The sequence below is a fragment of the Nomascus leucogenys genome, chromosome 14, assembly GCF_006542625.1.
Source record: "Nomascus leucogenys isolate Asia chromosome 14, Asia_NLE_v1, whole genome shotgun sequence".
NCBI lineage: Eukaryota > Metazoa > Chordata > Mammalia > Primates > Hylobatidae > Nomascus > Nomascus leucogenys.
Window position 1 is genome coordinate 55,044,201 of NC_044394.1, and position 26,363 is coordinate 55,070,563.

At 38.4% G+C, this 26,363-nt stretch overlaps 1 protein-coding gene across 1 annotated transcript in view; it reads left to right on the forward strand.

Moving 5' to 3' along the window:
- Positions 1-392: 392 nt before the first annotated feature.
- The window catches only part of LOC100590018 (ATP-binding cassette sub-family A member 8), a 93,378-nt gene continuing 67,407 nt past the window's right edge, over positions 393-26,363 (forward strand). The window contains exons 1-5 of the mRNA XM_003276081.4: positions 393-525; positions 6,221-6,382; positions 13,653-13,753; positions 14,726-14,930; positions 18,559-18,723. Coding sequence (XP_003276129.2) covers positions 13,658-13,753; positions 14,726-14,930; positions 18,559-18,723 — 466 coding nt within the window. The 5' untranslated portion in view covers positions 393-525; positions 6,221-6,382; positions 13,653-13,657. The remainder of the gene's footprint in view (positions 526-6,220; positions 6,383-13,652; positions 13,754-14,725; positions 14,931-18,558; positions 18,724-26,363) is intronic.

The window sequence follows — 26,363 nt, forward strand, 5'->3', positions numbered from 1 at the left end:
AAATAGTCTGAACTGAGTGAAAATGAAGCTGGGAGGCAGAGGAATGAAAATTTTGATTATCTAGGTAAAGCTGTCAATTAAGCAGACTAGAGCTCTGGGTGGAGAGAAGAGCTTTTCTCTGATTAAGCTATTTACTTTCTCAGGGCTTAAAGACAGCACTTTAAATTTTGATATTAGCCACAATAATCTTGGACGTAAAAGAGGAATTGCTCCCTATAATATGATATAACCAGGCAACCCAGTATAAACGCCACTGCTCCGCAGGAACTGGCCGAATATCAATGAGAAGACAAACAGTCCAAGCATGATCACGTGAATGTGATGTTTGGCAGGGCCTACAGAATTGAGATCATAACCTCCACTCTGAAAGCAGTCTTCACAGAAACTTTTCACAGAAGTCAAACAGTTAAAGCAAATTCTAGATACATGGTAGAGACCAGGAAAAAATATGAATAATTTTCTTCTAAACAAGGAGCTCAGCGGATAAACCATACCTCTAGATTCCTTGCTTCAATTTTCCCAGAAGTAAGTTCATTGTATTTTTTCTGTTTTGTTTTGTGTTTTGTTTTTGTGTGTGTGTTTGTCTCAGAGGTTTTGTCTTTTCTTATTCCTATCACAAAATCATAAATAAACCTTTATAAACTGAATGACAATCATCTATGGAGAAATTATTTTGAAAAATATTGGGCTATTTTGAAGATCTTATATCTGGTAATTAATATTAGATAGATGAAAATATTGAGTTAGAATGTTTTTTAAAAAATTATGCAACCATTACGTTGTTTTAAACATAACTGAGTGTAGAAATAAGTTTAAATTGGCTAAAAAATTTTTGTGAAGATCTTAGAGTTTTAAGAATTGTGTTGGAAGACTGAGCTGTTTTTGAAGTTAAAGTTATCTACTTTGATTGCACAATAATATAGGGCCTTTTGGAGAAGTGCTCTTCTGACTTTAAGACTGTTTACCAAGAGCACTTACAGAAATATTTTTATTTTTCCTATCGCTCACTCTTAGGCTGTAAGAATTTGAGAAATGTAAGATTCTTTCTAGGATCTTTTACTCGTTGGATTCAGTGAATTGAATGAGAATGTGAAATATGTAGCTTCTCTTTATCACAATGTTATTTAAAATGTACATTGGTAAAAAGAATTTTCATGCTCCTATAGTGAATACATTTTGTTCAGAATTTTACAACAGTATAAGAGGATAAAAATGAGTCATTACAATTTGAGACTATTTGCCATATGTATAATAAAGAATTCATGTTTTTGCTAGCCTTTATATAAACTGCAGAACATATAAAAATTGGAAAGAAACAAAGTTGGCAATAATACTTTACGATGGAAGATATAAGGGATTCGAGTCAGACTGGAGTTGGCATGCTACCTAAGACTGTAGCTAATTCCATAGTGAGGAGATCATCCTCTTGGCCAATGTCTATTAACTTCGCCAATGAATTATGCATTTCTGTAGAGATGCTGTGATGTATTTGGGCTTGTACATGAGGTGGAGTGTAGAAATTCCTCCTGTACAGAGCTTGCATTGGCTGCAGCTGCTTTAAGAACCCAGAAACTTTTGCCCTCTCTGTAGGCTAGCTCACTGTGAAAATATCCCATGGATTTTACCTCAAATTGCTTACAGAGAGTGGCATTATACTTCTATAGATAATTGTATCAGTAACCAGAGAGGAGAAGTACAGCAGTAGACTACCCTCTACCTCCTGGTAGGAGTAGTAGCACATCACAGTTTCAGCATGTTCAATCTTGAGCAAAGAACATGATGTGATTGTTTGTGGGTATGTCTGTATACGGAGGGTGATTTTAGGTAAAGAGAGCCTTGCACAGCTCTCTTAAAAGTATCCATGCTGAATTTTCTGCACCTTAACCTAGGCTGCTTTACTCTTGGAACTGGCTTTCCCTCTTCTCTTTCCAATGGCTTTCTGACCTCTTTACTTGGTCTGCTTCCTCTTAGGCTTGCCCCTCAGCCTCATTACATGGCCATGTGTAGGTTCTTCTTCTAGCAGTGTTCTCTGAGACTGCTGTGGCTAATGTGCCTTCTGTTCCAACTGACCCCTGGACACCTTACTTGAGCTTTGGCTCTAGAAAGTAGCACCACCCTATGTGTGATCCTGTCCCATAAATGAGATGATGGATTCAGTTGGGGCTCATTCACTTCTCATCACTATGGAGGAGTTCATAGAAACTGCATGGCCAACATGGCATGCATACAGAGGGAGATCTTGTCTCCTCAGAAGTCAGGCCTTATGAGCCAAATGATGGTCTTCAGGGTGGAGCTGCTGGCTTTGTGCTCAAAAGTCTGGACCCATTCTTCCAAGTCATGTCCTTTACATGCTTCCCAGAAAAATGATGATGGTACCTTCCAGAATCTCTTTACTTCTATAATTCAGCTTACATACCCTGTTTTCTCCCACAGCAAAGACCATTTGAAAGCACTCTAGTCCTACAGTTTTCAGGAGTGGCTTAGCAAATCATATTTGTGTAGCAGTGGTTAATTGAAGTTATGGAAAGATGTGCTGCTTTTATTACGCACTGAATTATCTTCTTCTGGGAAGTATTTTATTTGCCTGCTGCAATAAACTGTATGTATAAATTCCCCTACAAAATCACCCCCCATATACAGACATACCCACAAACAATCACATCATGTTCTTTGCTCAAGATTGAACATGCTGAAACTGTGATGTGCTACTACTCCCACCAGGGGGTAGAGGGTAGTCTACTGCTGTACTTCTCCTCTCTGGTTACTGATGCAATTATCTATAGAAGTATAATGCCACTCTCTGTAAGCAATTTTAGGTAAAACCCATGGGATATTTTCACAGTGAGCTAGCCTACAGAGAGGGCAAAAGTTTCTGGGTTCTTAAAGCAGCTGCGGCCAATGCAAGCCCTGTACAGGAGGAATTTCTACACTCCACCTCGTGCACAAGCCCAAATATATCACAGCGTCTCTACAGAAATGCATAATTCATTGGCAAAGTTAATAGACATTTGATGGTAAAAAATGAATCTACTTTGTATGTTCTTTAAATTGAAAATTGAATCACATTTCTACACAATAACAGGCGGATCACAAGGTCAGGAGATCGAGACCATCCTGGCTAACATGGTGAAACCCCGTCTCTACAAAAAGTACAAAAAATTATCCAGGCATGGTGGCGGGCACCTGTAGTCCCAGCTACTCGGGAGGCTGAGGCAGGAGAATGGCGTGAACCCGGGAAGTGGAGCTTGCAGTGAGCCGAGATCGTGCCACTGCACTCCAGCCTGGGCGATAGAGCGAGACTCCATCTCAAAAAAAAATAAAAATAAAAATAAATAAATAAATAACCTGGATAATTAGGTTGGAATTCAGCAGAGTGTTAAAATATCTAGAAGGCATTTGTTTGTAAAAAGAGAATAGAGATAATAAATACTTTTGAGTTTTCATAAAATAAGTTATAGTTCCTTAGAAAAGTATTTAAGAGTAACCATAAAAGACACGTAACCACATTTTATATCTTTGGGACAGGAGAAGAAATGGAGAAGGGGAGGAAAACATTTTCAATTCAATAGAAGGTAAAGATGTAGACAAAACTAGAAGCAAAGGAAAAGGAGGTTTAACATGAGAATAAGATAGAATGAGAGATCATCCAAAACAAAAATTCATACATGGTTTAATGCATCTCTTAAATATATAGTTATCTATCAGTTTAGATTTCTAAACATAATGCATTGATGAGTTTTTTATACATTAACCAAATATTTAAAAATGCAGCAAAAGGTTAACAACAAAGAGATAGAAACAGATACTTTAGGCAAATATTAACCTATAGAAACCTAGTGTCTCCATGTTATTATCAGAAATAGAAGCAACCTATTACTGAAACATAAAAAAGCAATGTTTTATGCACCTAGCTACCTAGACTTTAAATGAACATGCTGAAAACTAACAGAGATAGAATAAGAAATTACGAAACCTATTATTAGAGTGGAAATATTTAATTGAACTCTATTATGAAATGATTGATCTAGTAAATATAACATTAGAAAGGATGCTGAAGATTTGAAGAACACAATGAAAAAGATTGAATAAATATGTACAAAATACTTCACCTAAATGGTGAGTTACAGGTATGTTAGGTGCATGTGGAACACTTTCAAATATTAAAATATGCTAAACCACCGAGGAAGTCTTAAGGAATTTTAAAGAAGCAGTATCTTACTGAGAAGTCATTTCTTTGATCACAATATAATTGTTAGATATCAAAAATAAAGAGTCACTAAAAACAAAGAAACTTCAATATAGTGAATGCTAAAGAAGTAATCCTAAGTAACATATGTATGGTCTATTGTCACATTTATGTTACATAGCAAAAAGGAAATAAACCCAAATAATGACACGCAGCAATAAGCATTTGTAGTTGCAGCGTCTGCAGTGGTTCCTAAGAAACTGCTGATCTTGGATAGGCTTGATGGTATCTCTGGGAGGGGACTGGCTAGCACTCTCAACTGGATGACTGAGAGGACTCAGCTTGGTTTCATTCTGCAGTAGGCTAGGCCAGGTCTGCTCTCACAGCAATGGAAGAAACAAAAAAGCAAGCAGATACACTCAAGGTCTCGGGAGGCTGAGGTTCAGAACTGATGCGTCATCACACCTCCCTTCTTCTCTTGGCCCACGTACTAGCCTGCCTTGATGACAAAAACTCCAAAATTACCAGACAAAGGGTAGACACAGACAGAGGTGGATAATTGGGTCACTGATGCAATCACCCAACTCCAGAATCCATTTTCTCAGCCACTCTGCTAACATTAGTTCACTATTTCAGCCAAGAAGCCAAAGGAAAAAGCAGCAAAACAAACCCCCAAAAGAGTAGAAATAAAATCGTAAAAAGTAAGAAGATAAATTAATAAATTAGAAAACATAGTAAATAATCAAAATGATGAAACAGTAACACTGCTGTTTTGTTTAAAAGGCCATTAATACATTCAAAATTCTAGCAAGACTAATGAATAAAAATAAAAAGAAGCTTAAAAATAGAAGAAAAAATACATCCATATATAATAGGTTTTTAAAAGTATTTTTAGTTATAGATATTTTAAATTCATGCTAATAAATCTAAATATAGTTTGAAGCCAGGTAGCATGATGCTTCCAGCTTTGTTCTTTTTGCTTAGGATTGTTTTGGCTACGCGGGCTCTTTTTTGGTTCCACATAAAATTTAAAGTAGTTTTTTTCTATTCTGCAAAGAAGGTCAATGGTAGCTTGATGGGATAGCATTGAATTTATAAATTACTTTGGGCAGTATGGCCATTTTCATGATATTGATTTTTCCTATCCATGAGGACTGAATGTTTTTCCATTTGTTTGTGTCCTTTCTTATTTCCTTGAGCAGTGGTTTGTGGTTCTCCTTGAAGAGGTCCTTCATGTCCCTTGTAAGTTGTATTCCTAGGTATTTTATTCTCTTTGTTTATTAAACCATGTATGTTTATTTCAAACAAACAATTTTGAATGGGAGTTCATTCATGATTTGGCTTTTTGCTTGTCTATCGTTGGTGTATAGGAATACTTGTGATATTTGCACATTGATTTTGTATCCTGAGACTTTGCTGAAGTTGCTTACCAGCTTAAGGAGTTTTGGGGCTGAGGCAACGGGGTTTTCTAAATACAGAATCATGTCATCGGCAAACAGTGACAATTTGACTTCCTCTCTTCCTATTTGAATACGCTTTATTTCTTTCTCTTGCCTGATTGCACTGGCCAGAACTTCCAATACTATGTTGAATAGGAGTGGTGAGAGAGGGCATCCTTGTCTTGTGCCGGTTTTCAAAGGGAATGCTTCCAGCTTTTACCCATTCAGTATGATATTGGCTATGGCTCTGTAGTAAAGAGCTCTTGTTATTTTGAGTTATGTTCCATCAATGCCTAGTTTATTGAGAGTTTTTAACATGAAGAGATGTTGAATTTTATGAAAGGCCTTTTCTGCATCTATTGAGATAATCATGTGGTTTTTGCCATTGGTTCTGTTTATGTGATGGATTACATTAATCGATTTGCGTATATTGAAATAGCCTTGCATCCCAGGGATGAAGCGACTTGATCATGGCAGATAAGCTTTTTGATGTGCTGCTGGATTTGGTTTGCCAGTATTTTATTGAGGATTTTCACGTCCATATTAATCAGGGATGTTGGTCTGAAATTTTCGTTTTTTGTTGTGTCTCTGCCAGGTTTTGGTAGCAGGATGATGTTGGTCTCATAACATGAGTTAGAGAGGAGTCCCTCTTTTTCGATTGTTTGGAATTGTTTCAGAAGGAATGCTACCAGCTCCTCTTTGTACCACTGGTAGAATTCAGTTGTGAATCTGTCTGGTCCTGGGCTTTTTTTGATTGGTAAGCTATTAATTACTCCTTCAATCTCAGAACTTGTTATCGGCCTATTCAGGGATTTGACTTTTTCCTGGTTTAGTCTTAGGAGGGTGTATGTGTCATGGAATTTACCCATTTCTTCTAGATTTTCTAGTTTACCATGTTATCTGATTTCAAACTATACTACAAGGCTATAGTAACCAAAACACCATGATACTGGTACCAAAACAGATATATAGACCAATGAAACAGGACAGAGACCTCAGAAATTACACCACGCATCTACAACCATCTGATCTTTGACAAATCTGACAAAAACAAGCAATGTGGAAATGATTCTCTGTTAAATAAATGGTGCTGGGAAAGCTGGTTAGTCATATGCAGAAAACTGAAACAGGACCCCTTCCTTACACTTTATACAAAAATTAACTCAAAATGTTTTAAAGACTTAACTGTAAAACCCAAAACCATAAAAACCCTAGAAAAAAACCTAGGCAGTACCATTCAGGACATAGGCATGGGCAAAGACTTCATGACTAAAATACCAAAAGCAATTGCAACAAAAGCCAAAATTGACAAATGGGATCTCATTAAACTAAAGAGCGCCTGCACAGCAAAATAAACTATCATCAGAGTGAACAGGCAAACTACAGAATGGGAGAAAATTTTTGCAATCTACCCATCTGACAAAGGGCTAATATCCAGAATCTACAAGGAAATTAAACAAATTTACAAGAAAAAAACAAATAATCCCATCAAAAAGTGGACACAAGACATGAACAGACACTTCTCAAAAGAAGACATTTATGTGGCCAACAAACAAATAAAAAAAACTCATCACCACTGATCACTAGAGAAATGTAAATCAAAACCACAATGAGATATCATTTCATGCCAGTCAGAATGGCGGTTATTAAAAAGTCAGGAAACAACAGATGCTGACAAGGCTGTGAAGAAATAGGAACACTTTTACACTGTTAGTGGGAGTGTAAATTAGTTCAACCATTGTGGAAGACAGTGTGGCTATTCCTCAGGATCTAGGATCAGAAATACAATTTGACCCAGCAATCCCATTACTGAGTACATACCCAAAGGAATATAAATCATTCTACTATAAAGACACATGCACACATAATGTTTATTGCAGCACTATTTACAATAGCAAAGACTTGGAACCAACCTAAATGCCCAACAATGTTAGACTGGCTAAATAAAATGTGCCACATATACACCTTGGAATACTATGCAGCCATAAAAAAGAATGAGATCATGTCCTTTGCACGGAGATGGATGCAGGTGGAAGCCATCATTCTCAGCAAACTAACACAGGAACAGAAAACCAAACACCACATGTTCTTACTCATAAGTGGGAGTTGAACAATGAGAACACATGGACACATTGAGGGAAACAACGTACACCAGGGCCCGTTGAGGAGTAGAGGGCAAGGGGATGAAGAGCATTAGAACAAATACCTAATGCATGCGGGGCTTAAAACCTAGATGACGGGTTGACAGGTGCAGCAAACCACCATGGTTATATGTATACCTATGTAACAAACCTGCACATTCTGCACATGATCCCAGAACATAAAGTAAAATAAAAATAAATAAATAAATAATCTAAATATAATGAATACTTTTCAGTGAAAATTATCAAAATTGGATCAAGTTCAAACAGACAATTGAATAGGCCAGTCATATTTAATTAATTGAACCTTCGTTAACAGCAATGATAATCTAGCCCATCCTTATCCCAGAAACAACAGGCTCATCAGGTTTTATCAGCAAGTTTACTAGCCTTCTAAGATCAGATCTTCCATGTGTTACAAACTGCCTTGGAGAACAGAAAAAGAGAAAATGCTAGCCATAATAAAGCTAACAAAGCATTGAGGCTAAAAGCAGACAAGCACACTGTATAAACAATTAAATTATAGTACACTGTAATTTATGATTATAAACAATCCCAAGTAAAATAATGGCAAATTCGATTAAGTAGCATTAAAAAATACCTTATGACAAATTATTGTATTTGCTGGAAAACAGGAGAGAAAACATCAATCTAATTTACATGTTAGTAGATTATATTAGATATAATCATAATTACAAAAGAATATAAGAAAATATCTCATGTCCGTGTAGAAGAAAACTCAATACCATAAACATTTTAATTATATCTGAGTGAGTTAATAAATTTAATGCAATAGTAATCAGATCTTTATCATGAAACTTGCCAAAATGTTTCCAATATACATTTAGAAGAGTATAAGCTAATATAAATTGAACTGCAGAATAAATCTAACAAAAATTATTTAATGGCTCAACTACAATAACTACAATACAATTTATTTTCTTTCTTTCTCTCTCTTTCTCTCTCTCTCTCTCTCTTTCTCTCTCTCTCTCTTTCTTTTGATGGAGTCTCACTCTGTCGCCCAGGCTGGAGTGCAGTGGCGCCATCTCGGCTCACTGCAACCTCTGCCTCCCGGGTTCAAGCGATTCCCCTGCCTCAGCCTCCTGAGTGGCTGGGATTGCAGGTGCATGCCACCATGCCCAGCTAACTTTTTTGTATTTTTAGTAGGGACAGGGTTTCACCATGTTGCGCCAGCTGGTCTCAAACTCCTGAGCTCAGGTTATCCACCTGCCTCAGCCTCCCAAACTGCTGGGATTACAGGCATGAGCCACCATGCCCGGCCAATACCATATAATTTCTTGCTCACTAAACTAATATATCAGCTTCTATTCACGGTTTTTCTTCCCATGATAATCTAGGAAACTGAATTCCATCCGTCTTTTGGCCGGCTGTCTTCTAAGGCATCTACCTAGCAGAAGGGAAAAGAGGATACAGAGAGACTCACCTACTTCTTAATATTATGACTTAGAAATGGCACATTATTTCTTCTGCTTATATTCCATTGACTAGAAAGCAATCTTATGTCATTGTGAATGGAGTATAGCTCTGTGCTCAGAAAGAAAAAGTAATACATTTTGGTAGAAAGCGGCCGGGCGCAGTGGCTCACGCCTGTAATCCCAGCACTTTGGGTGGCCAAGGTGGGCAGATCATGAGGTCAGGAGTTCAAGACCAGCCTGGCCAATATGGTGAAACCTCATCTCTACTAAAAATACAAAAATTAGCTGGGCATGGTGGCAGGTGCCTGTAGTCCCTGCTACTCGGGAGGCTGAGGCAGGAGAATCGCTTGAACCTCGGAGGCAGAGGTTGCAGTGAGCCAAGATGGCACCACTGTACTCTAGCCTGGGCCACATAGTGAGACTCCATCTCAAAAATAAATAAATAAATAAATATATTAGTTTTGGTAAAAAGCTAGCAGTTTCTGTCACAAATAGTAAGCTTTCAGAAGAGCCAAGACAATTTTGAAAACAAAATAAGATGAAGACCCTGTTCTAGCATTTATGAAGGCTTATTATGAAGTTCTAGTAACTACTAGTAACTAGACTATGTGCAAGAAATATACAGAGATAAATTGAAAAATAGAATACTTCAAAGTGCATATACACATAATATATATACATATGCAGACACACACACACATATACACACACACAAACACAAACACACACATATCTGCTATTTAAGAGAGAAGGAATAACAAATGAATACAGAAAGAAGGAACCAGAAAGTAGTTCATGTTGGAACAATTTACTGGAGAAATGCAGAAAGAAAAAAACTCATCACCAATGACTTAGGTCACTCTCTTAGGTCTTACACAAAAATAAACTCAGATGTATGAAAGAGTACATCTTTCATGTGCTCTTGACAAATACTTGAGATTGTTAGAAGAATATGAAGGAATGTGTATTTATGACTTCTGAAAAGGAAAGTGCTTTCTAAACAGGACACACACACCAAATATGCAATCACAAAGGAAAAGGTTGTTTAACTTGACTACAACAAAACTTAAACTTGAATACAATAAAAGAAAATTGTAGATTGACAAAATTAATAACTAGCAGCAAACAAATATCTGGAATACATAATGAACTCCTACAAATAGGTATGACCAAAAAAAAATCAACTGAGTACAAAAAGCTGTTTCCAGAAGTCTAAATAGCCATTCAACATATAAGAAGATGCTCACATTCTATGAAAAACAAGACAACACAAATTCTAATAATGAGATACCCTACACACTCCTTGTTTGTGCATAATTTGGCTCTGAGAAGCTGTAAATTGTTTTCTCTGTGCTCCTGTTCCACCCTCGACTTTCTAAGGCCTTGTGCACCCAAGCCATAAAGGAGACCCTCTCCATTCTCTTACCCTTCCCCCATCCATAGACTGCTATAGCTTTTTGCTCAGTGCAGTGCTTGAGATATGGGTAGGAGGAACTCAAGATTTCTTACTCCAGCCTCAGTATTAGATACTATAGATCTGGCCCTTGAGATGGGGCTTCCTCAACATGTTTTTCTCCCTACATACCAGCCAATTCCCACTTTGAATCTGTTGAGAGGTTCTGGACCTGTGAGAGCTTCCTCTCCCCCGCTGTGGTGAGAGCCTGTCTCTGCTTTGTATCCATGCTGGGTCACTGTTGCAAATCTCAGCTGCAACTTATCTTTGCTTGGGAATGGGAACTGGAAGTTTCCCGCTCCACCTGCAGTGGTAGCAGGCTGTTGCTTTTTACTAGGTGCAAGGCTTCTCATAGAGCGATGTGGTTTCCTTCCTCTCCCTCCACAAAGTGGCTTTTTGCTTCTACCCATAACTTAGCAGCAGAAGTTCACTTGGAACAGGAGTAAAGGTTGGGGGAAGGGGTGGTTGGTAGTTTACAGATTGCCCCTCATTAGCTGCTGATTTTTGCTTTAACTCCTCCCCAAGATGCAACAACAGGTTGTTTTGTGGGGCTGACAGGGATTCCTGTCCTTCTACCAAGGCTTCTAGATTTGCCCTTTGGAAAAAATATTCTGAGACATGGGTAGATTTTGTGGCCTGTGAGCTACTGGTCTCTTGTTTGCATATTACATATATATATATATATATATATATATATATATATATATCACTTTAAGTTCTGGGCTACATGTGCTGAACATGCAGGTTTGTTACATAGATATACATGTGTCATGGTGGTTTGCTGCACCCATCAACCCATCACCTAGGTTTTAAGCCCCACATGCATTAGGTATTTGTCCTAATGCTCTCCCTTCCCTTTCCTCTCACCCCCCGACAGGCCCCAGTGTGTGATGTTCCCCTCCCTGTGTCCATGTGTTCTCCTTGTTCAACTCCCACTTACAAGTGAGAACATGAGGTGTTTGGTTTTCTGTTTCTGTGTTATTTTGCTGAGGATGATGGCTTCCGGCTTCATCCATGTCCCTGCAAAGGACTTGATCTCATTCTTTTTTAAGGCTGCATAGTATTCCATGGTGTATATATGCCACATTTTCTTTATGCAGTCTATCATTGATGGGGATTTGGGTTGGTTCCAAGTCGTTGCTATTGTAATTTTTTTAAATGAATACTAGGTGAAGCCTATACAAAAACAGTTGACAAATAAGTGCTGGGGTCCCGGTAATTGTAAATAAACACGCAAGCTGTGGGTACCAGGACTAGCATCCACACTCAGCCATTAAACATTTAACATTTCAGCTGCTTTCTCCCTACCTGCTTTTATAGTAGCCATGTCTTTCTCTAATACTCTACCAATTCTGAAACTGTTCATGGGTCCCTTTTATCCCTGGAGAAGGCTTTCATCCTTTCGACTTTAGTTTACCCAGTTACCTGTGATCTCAGCTCTTTGGTAGACCCAAGAAAAGTTATGATTTCATAGATTATCTGACTTTGTTTCATTATTAGGAAAGTAGCAATATTCTCTTGAGAATTTATGCATTGTAAGTTAAAGAAAAATCCAGAAAATCTTATAGAGAATGGCAATATCATTATAGATGAGAATGTGGAAAAGATGAATTTTGAAATACTTATCATAGTACAAATTGCTACAGTGATTTTAGAAAAAAGTATAGCTATACACCTACACAGAGATTATACATATGCAAATATGTGTGTGTATTTTTCCTGATGACTCTGCATAATAAACATAAATAAATTCTTAAAGATGGAAACAATAAATAAATGCCATTTTAAAATGACATTTGATTAAAATGACATTTCAAAAAGACAATGTAAAGCTCTCTTCCAGGCCAAACTATGGTGATTATCCTATATTAAGATTTTAATTCTTCAAAGAAAGATAGTGGAAAGTACAATTTCTTTCACTAGGGAAAGAAGATTTTCTTTCATCCCACAACAAATTAGTAAAGAGAGCAATTATTTCTGCCAGAAATAACAAAGACCCCTTAAATTGTCTTAGATAGATCAATTCCTAAAACAGATTATTTATTCAGGTTCTTAAGCTAAATATTATAGAGTCATTAAATTGGGTGTTCAAGGATGTATTTATTGAAATTAAGAGTGGTGTATGTGTAGGTGTTGGTCTGGGTGCAATCTGGGGACAGAAACTACATAGTAATTAAATGAAGTAAGTTTAATATACAGAACTATTGAACAGTGACAGGAGAATAACTATAAAAATGAACTGAGAGCTCAAGAGGGCTTCCTAGGGCTGAGGGAGAATATCCAAAGAAGAATAAACATGAGGAGATAAGGTATTGACCATTGGATAAGAAGTGGTGGAAACCCACTGAATGGCAGAGAAGTCTGAATGGCAAACTGTGGACACCAGTCCTGGAGTGCACTCCTTTTGCAACGGGACGGCCAAAGGAAACAGAGCTTTGAGGAAAGGGCTGTAGCTATCTGGGGCTCCCGGATATACTACTGCTACCCAAGTCGAGAGCTAGAGGAAACACACAGTGAATCCTGCACACTCTAGATACTTTGCATTGGAGAAAACAATTTACTCAGTGGGGAAAAATACATTCTATAGCAACTCGGCAAATGAACTAATCTGATACCTGGATAGCATCAGATGCCTGCAGTGTCTCTACTATCCTCTCTGCTGAAACAGCATAACATCATGTCAGCTGGCGAAGGAAAGTACTTAAAGGATTCAGATCCATTTTTATAGAGCAGGCTATGCAGAGCGAATTTAGGGCTGAGAGACAGTAAATTGATAACTGGCACAGGGCATCACAAATAAATGATGAAACAGAGTCTGCAAGTGTGGAAGGAAGGAGAGCATGGGAGTAATACAATGCTGACTTGGGAACACTCAGACTCTTTGCACTCATTTGGAACATTGGAGTATTAGGCTACGCTTTTTTGTTGTTTGCAGGATATTTCTTCTTATTAAGAACTTCATATTAATTTTATCTTCTTTCTTTTTCATTAAACAAGACAAGATGAGGAAGAGAAAGATCAGTGTGTGTCAACAAACTTGGGCCTTATTATGCAAGAACTTTCTTAAAAAATGGAGAACGAAAAGAGAGTCCTTAATGGTATGACTCACTATCCGTGTTATTCTCTATTTATGATGGGAAAATACGTGTTGCCTGGGAGGTATCTATGCCATGTGTATCTCCCCCGCCACATACACCAAAAACACTAAAATACAGCACCTTCATACAATAGAAAACACTATTCTTCAGGCCGTGAATCTGTTTGAAGACATTTCAATTGACACGGGCTCATAAATTGAGGTCTGAAACCACTGAATCTGGTAGCAATTGAGAAACCAATACATGTTTTAAAAGCCAATGGTCACATTTGTTACTAGTGTCCCCAGTCATGGAGACTAGGGTTAAGATACTGACATTCCAAAGATATGGTAAACAAACCAATCCACCACAATGGGTAGCTGGCATTTTCTCTTTGGGATCTTTTTCTCTTCTTGAAACAATCAGTTTTCTTCAAAAAAGTGGAAAAGTTGAAATTGTGTTAAATTCCATGAAGAAAATTAGCATTAGCTCTTATAATCTTACCATATAAAAAATCTTGATTAAACTTTGCTATACTTTAAAAATCAGATAGATACAGCTAGGTAGCATTTTTAACTAAATTGGAATTCCACTATACATACATTGTAAAGTTTTTTCCCCTAAGATCATGCATTTTGGAAATAAAGTGATTTCTTATTGGGAGTTCGCATGTGATCAGGATTTATAACTAATTAAGATACTATCCCTCCGATACTATCTTATTATAATTATCAGAATGCCCTTACAAACTGGCATACTGTTGAGTTTGAAATTCCAGAATCTTGGCATGTAACCAGTATATCATTACTAAGCTAGCGATGCCTTGGAACTATCTCTTAAAACACAGAGACTTTCAGCAGACTTTAAACAGTTTATACAATGGGATATATCGAAGTTAGAAAAGTAAAAAAGAGACAAACTTTATGACAAAAGGATTGTGGATGACTAATTTTAAATAAGACTTTTCTTTATCCGTTTTCCTGTATTATATAGGAATGGCTGAACTCATTGCTTCTACTACTTTGTTTGTATATATATCCTCATAGTCATCAAGTAAATGATTTTTCTTCACTGCTTACCATGGACCTGGGACGGGTAGATACATTTAATGAATCCAGATTTTCTGTTGCGTACACACCTGTCAACAACACAACCCAACAGATAATGAATAAAGTAGCCTCTACTCCCTTCCTGGCAGGTAAGTTTTCTAGTTACTTAAGAAGAATGTCTGGTGTGAATATTTGGTTTATTTGACCGCAGATTTATGCATTAATTTGTATTTCAGTTTGATAAATCTTAATTGTCAAACTTTCTGGAGTACATGAATTGGGAATGTATCTTCCCTTTATTGGAAGTAACATCTCACCACTCAGTATCTAAGTTAAAACTAAATGTATTGCTTGCCAAACAAGGGTTTACCATTTGGGGTACACAGTCTCTCAAAAAGAAACTTGTTGATCCAGTATAGGATTTGAGGAAGCATGAAATTATAGAGACTGGTGCACATTTAGAGCAGTAGTGTTTAAGGATATGTTGACATGTGACTCTGAAAGCACTGTCACTAAAATGAAACTGTTGCTGCAGTGTTTTCTTGTTCTTCAAAGAACAACCAGTCTCTTCCCTTCTTAAATTTAATTATAGGAATTTTAACCTTACTTTTAACACCAAAAACATGTCCTTGCTCTATCTGAATATTCCTTTGAGTATTCTGTATGTCAGATTTTCATCTTCAACATTAAGATACTTAACGAGTTAAGGTTAAGTAGTTGTTAAGTTAAGGTTAAGGTTACTTAACGAGTACCTTAAAGCTGAAGGGTAAGGATCATTTTTGTAACAATCATTTTTATAACAATGTTCTGAAATTAGAGGAGATGCAGCCTGGTACAAAAGCAAGAGAACTGGACTTAGAGTCAGAGGACATTTGATTAAAAGTAGTTCTGAGAGTCCACCCAGAACTGCTGTAACATATATGTGTCTGGAGTGCATTTTGAAAGGCATCAGCTTCTCTTAGCCTTATTATTAGCATACGCAAAATAAACTTAACAATTTATGCAACAATAAACTCTTACAGTTAGAAGAAATAAGACCTTGTGTTCAATAGATCAGTAGCGTGACTAGTTAACAATAATCTATAAAAAATAATACTAATTTTTCATAAATATTTCAGTTGAGAGTAAAAGGCCCAACTCAATCTGTTTTAAGAAAAAGAGTCCTTTGTCTAGCTTAAAGGAGCAGAGTATTAACGCAAGGCAGGATAGAGGTTTATCATCAACAGAAGTATGTCTCTGCCCCTCAGACCTACAGCTTTGTGTGCTGGCTTCGTTCACAGGTTGGTTCTCCCAGAGGCAGAGTTGGTCTGCAGACTCTGCAGATTTAAGCCCTCCCAGATTAGCAACTCCAGTGAAAAGATTACAGATCATTTCTGATAGTTCACAATAACTTCAAGGATTTTATCCACAGGAACAAATAGGTGACTTTGGGTTAGTGTTGATCTTGGTTCACCAAGAACTAATCTCTTTGGATGGGGATATGCAGTATTTTCATTGCCCACTTGTTGAGTTCCCAGGTCATGAACCACATCAAAACCACAGGATATGTGAGCGGAGGAAGGGAAGTATCCCAAGTGGATCATAGTGTGTTTTTACTAGAAGAACTAGATGTAAACAGATAAAAACAACATGTGTCCTTTACAACTATAAATGCATACTTCAAAGGGAAATCGGTGGTGATTGCCCTGTCATTCATTCATAGGCTAGGTTGAGGGCTAAGGTAAAGATTAAAATTAGTGCTATAGTGAGTATAAGTTTTAAGTTGTTTATTTGAGATGCTCATGGTAATGGTAATAGGAGGATGATTTCTAGATCAGCTAGTAAAAATGTAATGGCTACTAAGAATTTTGTAGAGAATGGCAGATAGGTGTGTCCTATTGGATCACACCCACATTCATATGGGCATGATTTTTCTGCATAAATATTTAGTTGTTATAATCAGAATAACTACAAAAAATAATGCTAGCAATGTATTTGTCGATAAAGTTAATAGGAGATTAGTTATTCTCTTTTGGATTATACTAAACCTAACTGATCGAAAGCCAACTATGCCAAAACTAAAAGAAGATTCTCATTAACAAATGGAGGTAGAAGTACAGGAACAGTCAGACTATATCTACAGGATGTCAGTATCAGGCAGCAGCTTCAAATCAGAAATGATGGTTGGATGTAAAGTGAGATTTTATTTGATGAGTTGAATTATTATGAGTTGAGTTATAATTTTAAAGTGGCTTCGAGCTTGTACAACTGTGTAAGTATCCTAAAAACCATGAAATTATTAAAAGGGTGAATTTTATGGTATGTGAATTACATCCCAATTTTTAAAGGAATATAAAAATTTGACTTAGAAGGCACTGACTATTCATTTTAAGCAACGTAATTCCCACCAAGGGCGTTCTTCTAAGGAGAACCTATGCATCTTGCTCCACCCAGTCACTGGAAGCCTGCATAACCTCTTTTTTTTTCTTTCTTTGTCAACTTCTGTCCAAATTCCACTCCAGCTTAAGTAATTATTAATCTTATGCCTGGATTCTGACCCCTTCACTGGATTCTGTATCCAGTAATCCAGTTCATGCACTTGCTATTTGGAGTCCTTATGGTCAGAGTTTCCAGAGTATGTTGGACTTTTCCTTCCTGTGAGGTATCCAAAATATGCTTTCCAAAGGCGCCTCACCAAGCATCACACCATTAGTTCCACATACATTTTAATGCCTATATTGTGCATCTTACCTACCAACACTGAATCCACTTCTGATTCAAGATTATAATGGGATATGAACTATCCACCTAAGGTCCAGTCTCCTAAACAGCTCTGAGACATGTCTGTTCTTGCTGTTTCACAGACGACCATAACAAGACCCAATGTCAGGAACTTCTGCTTCTCAACATTACCTCATTCAAAGCCACACGCAATTATAATAATAAATATTCATTAAATGCCACAATATGGTATATTTCTACAAAAACTGTATTCTGTAAAAAGAGAATATTTTGTAACAATATTATTCTGTATTCTGTACTCTATTAATATTCTATAATAATAATAATGGTTATTAAGTTTATTTTACAAATATAGAAATTGAGTAACAAAGGGTAAGGAATTTGCTCATGATGACATAAGTTTGAGAATAAAATTAATTCTATCAAAATACATACTTCTTGCTCCCTCTACATTCATCTTCAACACTTCCACCCCAATCCAGAACTTTTCTTGTATTTCATCTCATTTTTCAGTATTAATAAAACATCATGTGGCCTTGGACACAATACCTACAGAAAAGAGAGATTCTTTCAGTGATGTCAACATAGTTTCTTAACATGTTTTTAAATTTATCACCTTTTTTAGCTTATTAACCATACCATCAGGATTATTAAAGAAAAATAAATTTGTATAGGTATGTCCACCTGATATAAAACAGTGCCTAATTGCAATTTAAATATCTATCTCTCTATATCTACCATTTCAAATTTATAGGAATGTTAATTATTTTTGAACAGTTTAATTGGTATAGTAGGACATTGTATGTGATTGAAATTGGCTCAGTAATCACAACATATGAAAATAAAATAACTAATTTTAATGTATTTCTTCTGATTGTATCTAGATGGAAATTTAGAAATTTCTCTCCCACCCAACATTTTAGTCTACCTTTCTGAAAGTTAATACTTGATTGTGTTTTCCATAGAAAACTCTAGTAAAAGCAATTCAACATGACATCATGAAGTTGTGTCTCCTAGTAATTTACTAACAATAATATTCCCTTCTTGTAACAAAAGGTAAAGAGGTCTTGGGACTGCCAGATGAGGAAAGTATTAAAGAATTCATGGCAAATTATCCTGAAGAAATAGTAAGAGTCACCTTTACTAATACATACTCATATCATTTGAAGTTCTTGCTAGGACATGGAATGCCAGCAAAGAAGGAACACAAGGACCATACAGGTAATTTTCTGGCTCTAAAATTTCACTACTCTCTATTTCAATTATGTCATAAGCCATGTGTGGGAATAGAGGTTAGTATGCCAAATTAGAGCATTGCTATCTGTCATAAAGATGTACACATGTCTGTCAACATTTAAAAAACTATTCATTTTTGGAGGTAAGAACATATTGATAAGTGGTCATTTTATATAGTCATATACATATATTTACATATATATGTAAATTAAATATGTATTCTTATGTACACACATAGATATTATATGGAATATATGATTGTTAAAGGAAAACAAAGTTGTTTATGGATAAGACAGAAAAAATTTCCCTTTAAATAAGCTCAATTGTTCAAATTACACTACAAGGCTATAGTAACTAAAACAGCATGATACTGGTATAAAAATAGACATATAGATAAATAGAACAGAATAGAGAAACCGGAATGAAGACACATACCTACAATCAAATGATCTTTGACAAAGTCAACAAAAATATACACTGGGGGAAAAATCCTTTTCAATAAATGGTACTGGGAAAATTGAATAGCCTTATGCAGAAAAGTAGAACTGGACCCATATCTCTCACCATATACAAAAATTAACTCAAGATGGATTAAAACCTAAACATAAGACCTGAACCTATAAAAATTCAGGAAGAAAAAACTAGGAATAACCTCTTCTGGACATTGGGCTAGGCAAAGAATTTATGACTTAGTCCTCAAAAGTAAATACAACAAAAACAAAAATAGAAAAATGAGACTCAATTAAACTAAAAAAAACTTCTGCACAGCAAAAGAAACAATCAACAGAGTAAACAGATGACCTACAGATGGGAAAAAATATCGCAAACTATGCATTCAACAAAGAACTTAAAGAACTCAACAAGCAAAACAAATAACCCATTTGACTATTTTTCAATGGGGTTATTTGAGTTGTTTGAATTCTTCTTTTTTCAAAAGAAGACATACAAGCGGCCAACTAACGTAAAAAAATGCTCAACATCACTAATTATCAGAAAAGGCAAATTAAATCCAGGAGATAACCATCTTAACCTAGTCGGAATGGCTATTATTTAAAAGTCTAAAAAAATCAGATGCTGGCAAAGATGCGAAGAAAAGATAACACTTATACATCGTTGGTAGAAGTGTAAATTAGTACAACCTTTATGGACAACAGTATGGAGATTTCTCAAAGAAATAAAAACAAACTACCATTTGATCCAGCAACTTCACTACTGGGTATCTACCCAAAGGAAAAAAAATCATTATATTTAAAAAGATACCTGCACTCATATGTTTATTGCAGCGCTAGTCACAAAAGCAAAGATAGAGAATGAACATAAATGTCCATTAACAGAGGGCTGAATAAAGAAAATATGATATATATATTATGGAATACTACTCAGCCATAAATTAAAATATTGATACATTTGACTAGATATAAATTTTAAGAACTTCCCTTTATCAAAAGAACCATAGAGATAGTGAAAAATAAAGGCAAAAATTGTGATAAAGTGGCCAGGCACGGTGGCTCATGTCTGTAATCCTAGCACTTTGGGAGGCCAAGCCGGGTGGACTGCCTGAGCTCAGGAGTTCAAGATCAGCCTGGGCAACATGGTGAAACTCCGTCTCTACTGAAGTACACACACACACACACACACACACACACACACACACACAATTAGCCAGGTGTGGCAGCGTCTGCCTGTAGTCCCAGCTATTCGGGAGGCTGAGGCAGGAGAATGGCGTGAACCCAGGAGGCAGAGCCTGCAGTGAGCTGAGATTGTGCCACTGCACTCTAGCCTGGGCGACAGAGCGAGACTCTGTCTCAAAAAAAAAAAAAAAAAAAAAACCCCAAAAAAACAAAACAAAAAACAAACAAACAAAAACACAGATCAATACCAAGTGGAATATACCCCAAAATGCAAGGGTCCTTAACATTCAAAATAAATCATGTAAGTCATCCCATTAGCAGAAAAATACAGGCAAAAATAATAAGATCATTTAGGTTAAGTTTTTAAAAAAACATTTAATAACACTTAAAACTGAACCATAAAAACAAGTCTGAATAAAATACAAAAGATGGCAACTTCTTTAATTTGATGGTTTGTCTAATATGAGCCTGTAACAAACAACATAAGTAACAGAGAATTATGGGAAGCTTTTTCCCCCAATGCAGGACCAGACGAGGATGCCTGCTATCACTCTTTAATCAGCATTGTACTGGAGAAACAATACAGCAAAAACAAAGAAATAAAAGGCATTAGGATTAATTTTTTAACCAAAAAATTGTCATTATGTGTGTATGACACTATTACATGCTTAGACAATCCATAACCCCAAAACTGTTACAAAAACATCCCGGATACATGATTGTTATCAACCAGATTACTGTATACTAGAATGAAATCAACAGAAAGTAACTAAATAATGATCAAACTAGAGAACAAGTATCTATGACAAAAATGAGGCAATCAAGGATTAATTTACAGATTTAAGATAAATCCTTCAAATCAATATAGGAACCAAAAAAGGACCCTGCAGAAACATGCACAGAATGAGCAAAGCATATGAAGAAAAGTAAGGCACAGAGGCCAATCAACATTTGCTAAACTCTACCTCACATGAAACCGGCCACAGCAAGTTCCAGGTGAGAAGATCCCTGCAGAAACACTGCAGGGCAGTATCCCAGGAGGCAGGACCACCAGAGGAGGTGATAGAGCCCCTGCAGTGGAGAGGGTGTCAGGCCCAAGAGGGCCAGGTGGCTCCAGACCTCCTGCTCCAGCTTCCCCTTACTCCCCACACCAGGCACAGTCCCATGTGAGTGCCCCAATGCAGGGAAGATTCTGACTGCTCATGTCTTCTCCAACACTGTGCGTCCCCCCGCCAATGGCAGCTCCTTGCCCATTACATCATTCCAGCCTTCCCTTTTATGGGTCACCTCTCTCTCCCCAGTCACAATGCCAGAATCCACCCCAGGAGAGTAGAGATGGGAAATCAAACCGTGGCACCATGAGTGGAGACCCTAGAGGCAGACATGGGTGCAGGCACTGAGAGTGGAAATACGCTAGGCCCTGCTTTTGGGCAACAAGCACAGAGGATGGGGACATTCAAGGGCAGACATGAGTTGCAGGCACAGGAGAGAAGACCTGGGCTAGAGTCATAAGGCATCCAGATACAAAGGGAGCTCGCTGACTACAGATGCATGGTAGAGAGGCACAGCACGGACAGACATGGGTACCAGGGCAGGACAGAGGAGTAGGTGAAGGCTGGCATGGGCAGGAAGCACAGAGATAAAGACACCCGAAGGTAGATATGGCTGTAGGCTGAAGGGTGGAGTCACCAGAGTCCTACCGTGGGCTGCATGCACAAGGGCTGGAGACACAGGAAGACAGGCATGGGAAGCAGGTACACTCAATGGCAGGCCTCTGCTGCAGTAACAACAGACAGAGATACCCAACGAAAGAGACTGGCTGCAGGTACAAACACTGGGGATAGGAGTTTTGGGCATAGTCTCCTGGGAGAAATGATCCAGAAAAAGGAGAAAAATGGGCTAAAGGCACAGAAGGAGACACACGAGCGCAGACACGACTGAAAAGCATGAATGAAAACACTGACTGTGGACATGGATTAGAGGAATAAAGAATGCAGCAAACACAGGCTGGCATGGGCAGAAGCTCAGGGAACAGACAGACGAAAATATCGGAATGGGCTGCAAGCACAGGGATTGAGACACTGGAGGACTGCTACTGCCTGAAGGCTAAGGAGATGGCAACACTCAAAGCGAGTAATGTGTTGGAAGCACACAGGATGGAGACTCACACGCCTGGCATGGGCTGCAAGTGCAAGAAATGGAGACTTGACAGCTGGCATAAACTGCAGGCAGAGGACAGACCAGGTGACAATACACAAGGGCAGACATAGGCTTCAGTCATTATGGGATGGTGATACTAGAGAGAAGATACAGGCTTCAGGCACAAGGATGGAGACACACAAAGCCTGACATGGCTGCAGGCATACAGGGTGGAGACACTGGGAGGCCAACGCGGCTGCAGACACAGGGTCTGGAAACACCTATGGGAAAATGTGTGCTGCCTGATAAATCCCCGCTTAGAGAGAAACAGGACACACGTTAACGGAATGTGTTAGAATAGAAAAAATATTGAAAATCAATCACATAAACCTTTCAAGAACTAAAAAAGATTAGAACGAAAGAATGCAGAATGAAAGTAATAATAAAGAGCAGACATCAATGAAATAGGAAAAAAAAATGTAACGGAGACAAATCAAGGATAAAAGTTGGTTTATATAGCCAGGTGTGGTGGCGGGTGCCTGTAGTACCAGGTACTCGGGAGGCTGAGGCCGGAGAATGGCATGAACCCAGGAGGCGGAACTTGCAGTGAGCCCAGATTGCACCACTACACTCCAGCCTGGGTGACAGAGGAAGGCTCCGTCTCAAAAAAAAAAAAAAAAAAAAGTTGGCTTATAAATATTAATATACTAAATACACCACTAGCGAAACTGATTAAGGCAAAGAGAAAAGATGCAAAAGACCAATATCAGGAATGGAAACAGAAGCCTGCTCTACAGAGCAGTGTATCAAGTTACTACGAAAATTTTGAGAAATACTTAGGACTGCAAGCTTGACAACAGAGATGAAATTACATCACACTGAAAAATAAACTTACACAGAAATAACGTAAAACAAGAAAACTACCATATATACTAAAGGATTTGAATTGTTAAAAAAAAAAAAAAGCTAACAAATAATGTCCCACAAGTAAAATTCCATGCCCAGACTAAAGAAATATTCCACATATTTAAGGAAGTAAACACCTAAATTTCTCAGACCCTTCCAAAGAGAAGAAATATAGGGACTATTTTTCAATTTTGTTTTGTGAGGCTAGCATCACGTTGATACCACAATCTGAACAGGACATTAGAAAAAAAGAAAATTACAGACCCACTCTTTCATTAACAGAAACACAAATATTCTTTTTTTGAGATGCAGTCTCGCTCTGTCTCCCAGGCTAGAGTGCGGTGACACAATCTCAGTTCAATGCAACCTCTGCCTCCCGGGTTCAAGCAAGACTCCTATTTCAGCCTCCCGAGTACCTGGGATTACAGGCTCCCACCACCACATCCAGCTAATTTTTGTATTTTTAGTAGGAACAGGGTTTTGCCATGTTGGTGAGGTTGGTCTCGAACTCCTGACCTCAGGTGATCCACCCGCCTCGGCCTCCCAAAGTGCTGGGATTACAGGCGTGAGCCACCGCATCCGGCCAGAGATACAAATATTCTAAGAAAAATTGTATCATATGAATTAAACCACATATGAAAACATAACACATGGATACCAAGTGGGATATACTAAAAAAATGCAGGATTGGTTAACATTAAAAAATAGATCATGTAAAATATCAAATTTGCAGAAAAATAGGAGAAAAACATTGTTATTCACAATATATGTAAAAAAAGCATTTATTCAAATTCAACAATTAGTCATAACTCTTAGCAAATGTAAAGGAAGGCAGCTTCCTTAATCTGACTAAGCTTGCCTAAAATGAAATTACAATACAGGACCACTGAAGCTTTTCCACTGTAATCAGAACCAAGCAAGACTTCCTGGACACATCCCCTCTATTTCACACAGTGCTGGAGGTGTAATTGCGACAATAAAACAAAAATAAAGGCATAAGAACCAACATTTAAGCAATACAGCTGTTATTGTATGTGGCTGACACTATTATGTACATGAAAAATACACCACAATCCAGAAATGATGGCTATGAATATGTGAATTAAGCCAGGCTACAGGATGCAAGATGAATACATAAAATCAATTAGATTCCTATGTATCAGCAAGAAAGAAATTCAAAATAAAATTAAGGAACAATGACCAGACTAGGAAACAACTATCTACACTAGAAATGAGCCCATGAAGAATTAATTTATAATATACATTTTAAAATTATTCAAATCAATGTAAGAACATAAATGACCCAACAGAAAAACCAGCATTGAAAATGAAGAAAAAGACGCAAAGGCCAATATTCACGAAATTTTGCTTCGCTAGCTTATTTCCAGTGCCAGACCCAGAACGCAGGACCCCAGGGAGGTGACAGTGCCAGCAGCAGGAAGGCCGGACTCTGCCTTTGGCCGAGTGGGGCCACAGCTCCCGGCGGCCATGGGGTGAAGCCCGGGCAGCCTGGCGCTCCTGGCTCCTACACACGCTTCCCTCCCCCTACCCCGTTCCTCTCTCTCTGTGCCTTGGGACCCGTGGGATGCGCTCACATCCAGACTCACCAGGCCCGAGAGGTTGGGAGAATGGAGAGGGTCTTGGGACGGTCCTCCAGGAACACATGGAGGACGCTTCGCCTGCACCCGGAACACCCTTGTCTGAGGCTGGCCTCGAGGCTGGCCTCAAGGAAGGTGCGCACCGCACACACTCCCGGCCGTGATCACTTCCGGTCATTATCACTTCCGGTCCATGACGATCCCTGCGCAAGGAACCTTTTTGACAACTCTTACTGGATAATAATCTCCATCTCTGATTGCACAATCTTAACCAATCAGAGTTGGAGACTATTATCCAATCCATGTTGTAGTACAGAGTCTGCTCTCATCCTATCAGAACGAGGCTTCCAGGATACCTCATTTGAATACAGCTATTATAAAAGGGAGGCAAATGTCCATGCCCGCTGTGGGGGTGTGGCTCACATGCTTCTTCTCTGCCTTGGAGTCAGCCAAGGAGTATGTGCAGAGCACCTGCCTTGCAGACCAGCCGGCGAGAAGGATGTCCCAGATGCAGGCCAAGTTTCATTATTGTGTTCCTGGAGGATTTTTCCCGTGGCAAGCGCTCTCCATCTTCCAACATCTCAGGCCTGGTGAGTCTGGATGTGACCGCTTCCTGTGGGGGCCCAAGGCGCACCTGCGTCAGAAAGCGAGACCCGCACTAGACAGAGACCACCAGCATCTGATCCTGACCTGGCTCACTGAGCACTGTGCCCCCTGTGTCATGGACAAGGATGCTTATTGTGTCTGTGTCTGGCTGTGGAGGCTGCCCTGGGGCCCCCAGGCCCTGCCTCTGACCCTCAGCCTTGGGAGCTCAGGGTCCCCTCGCACCGCGGGGTCCGTGCCCAACCACACGATGCCCCCTGCAGCCTGTTTTCACAGGTCATTCCACGCCCCAGCACACACACTCTGCAATATCTTAAATTATATCTACATCTATATCTGTATCTCTATCTATCTATCTATCTATCTGTATATATATATATATATATATATATATATTTTTTTTTTTTTTTTTTTTTTTTTTTTTTTTTTTGGACAGAGTCTTGCACTTGTTGCCCAGGCTGGAGTGCAAGCACGATGTGGGCTCACTGCAACCTTTGCCTCCCGGGTTCAAGCGATTCTCCTGCCACAGCCTCCAGAGTAGCTGAGATTACAGGCGCCTTCCACCACGGCTAGCTAATTTTTTTTGTATTTTTAGTAGAGACGGGGTTTCTCCATGTTGGCCAGGCTGGTCTTGAACTCCTGACCTGGTGATCACCCGCTTCGGCCTCCCAAAGTGCTGGGATTACAGGCATGAGCCACGGCGCCCGGCCAAATGATACTCTTGTGGGCAGTCTGACTTGCGTTGAAA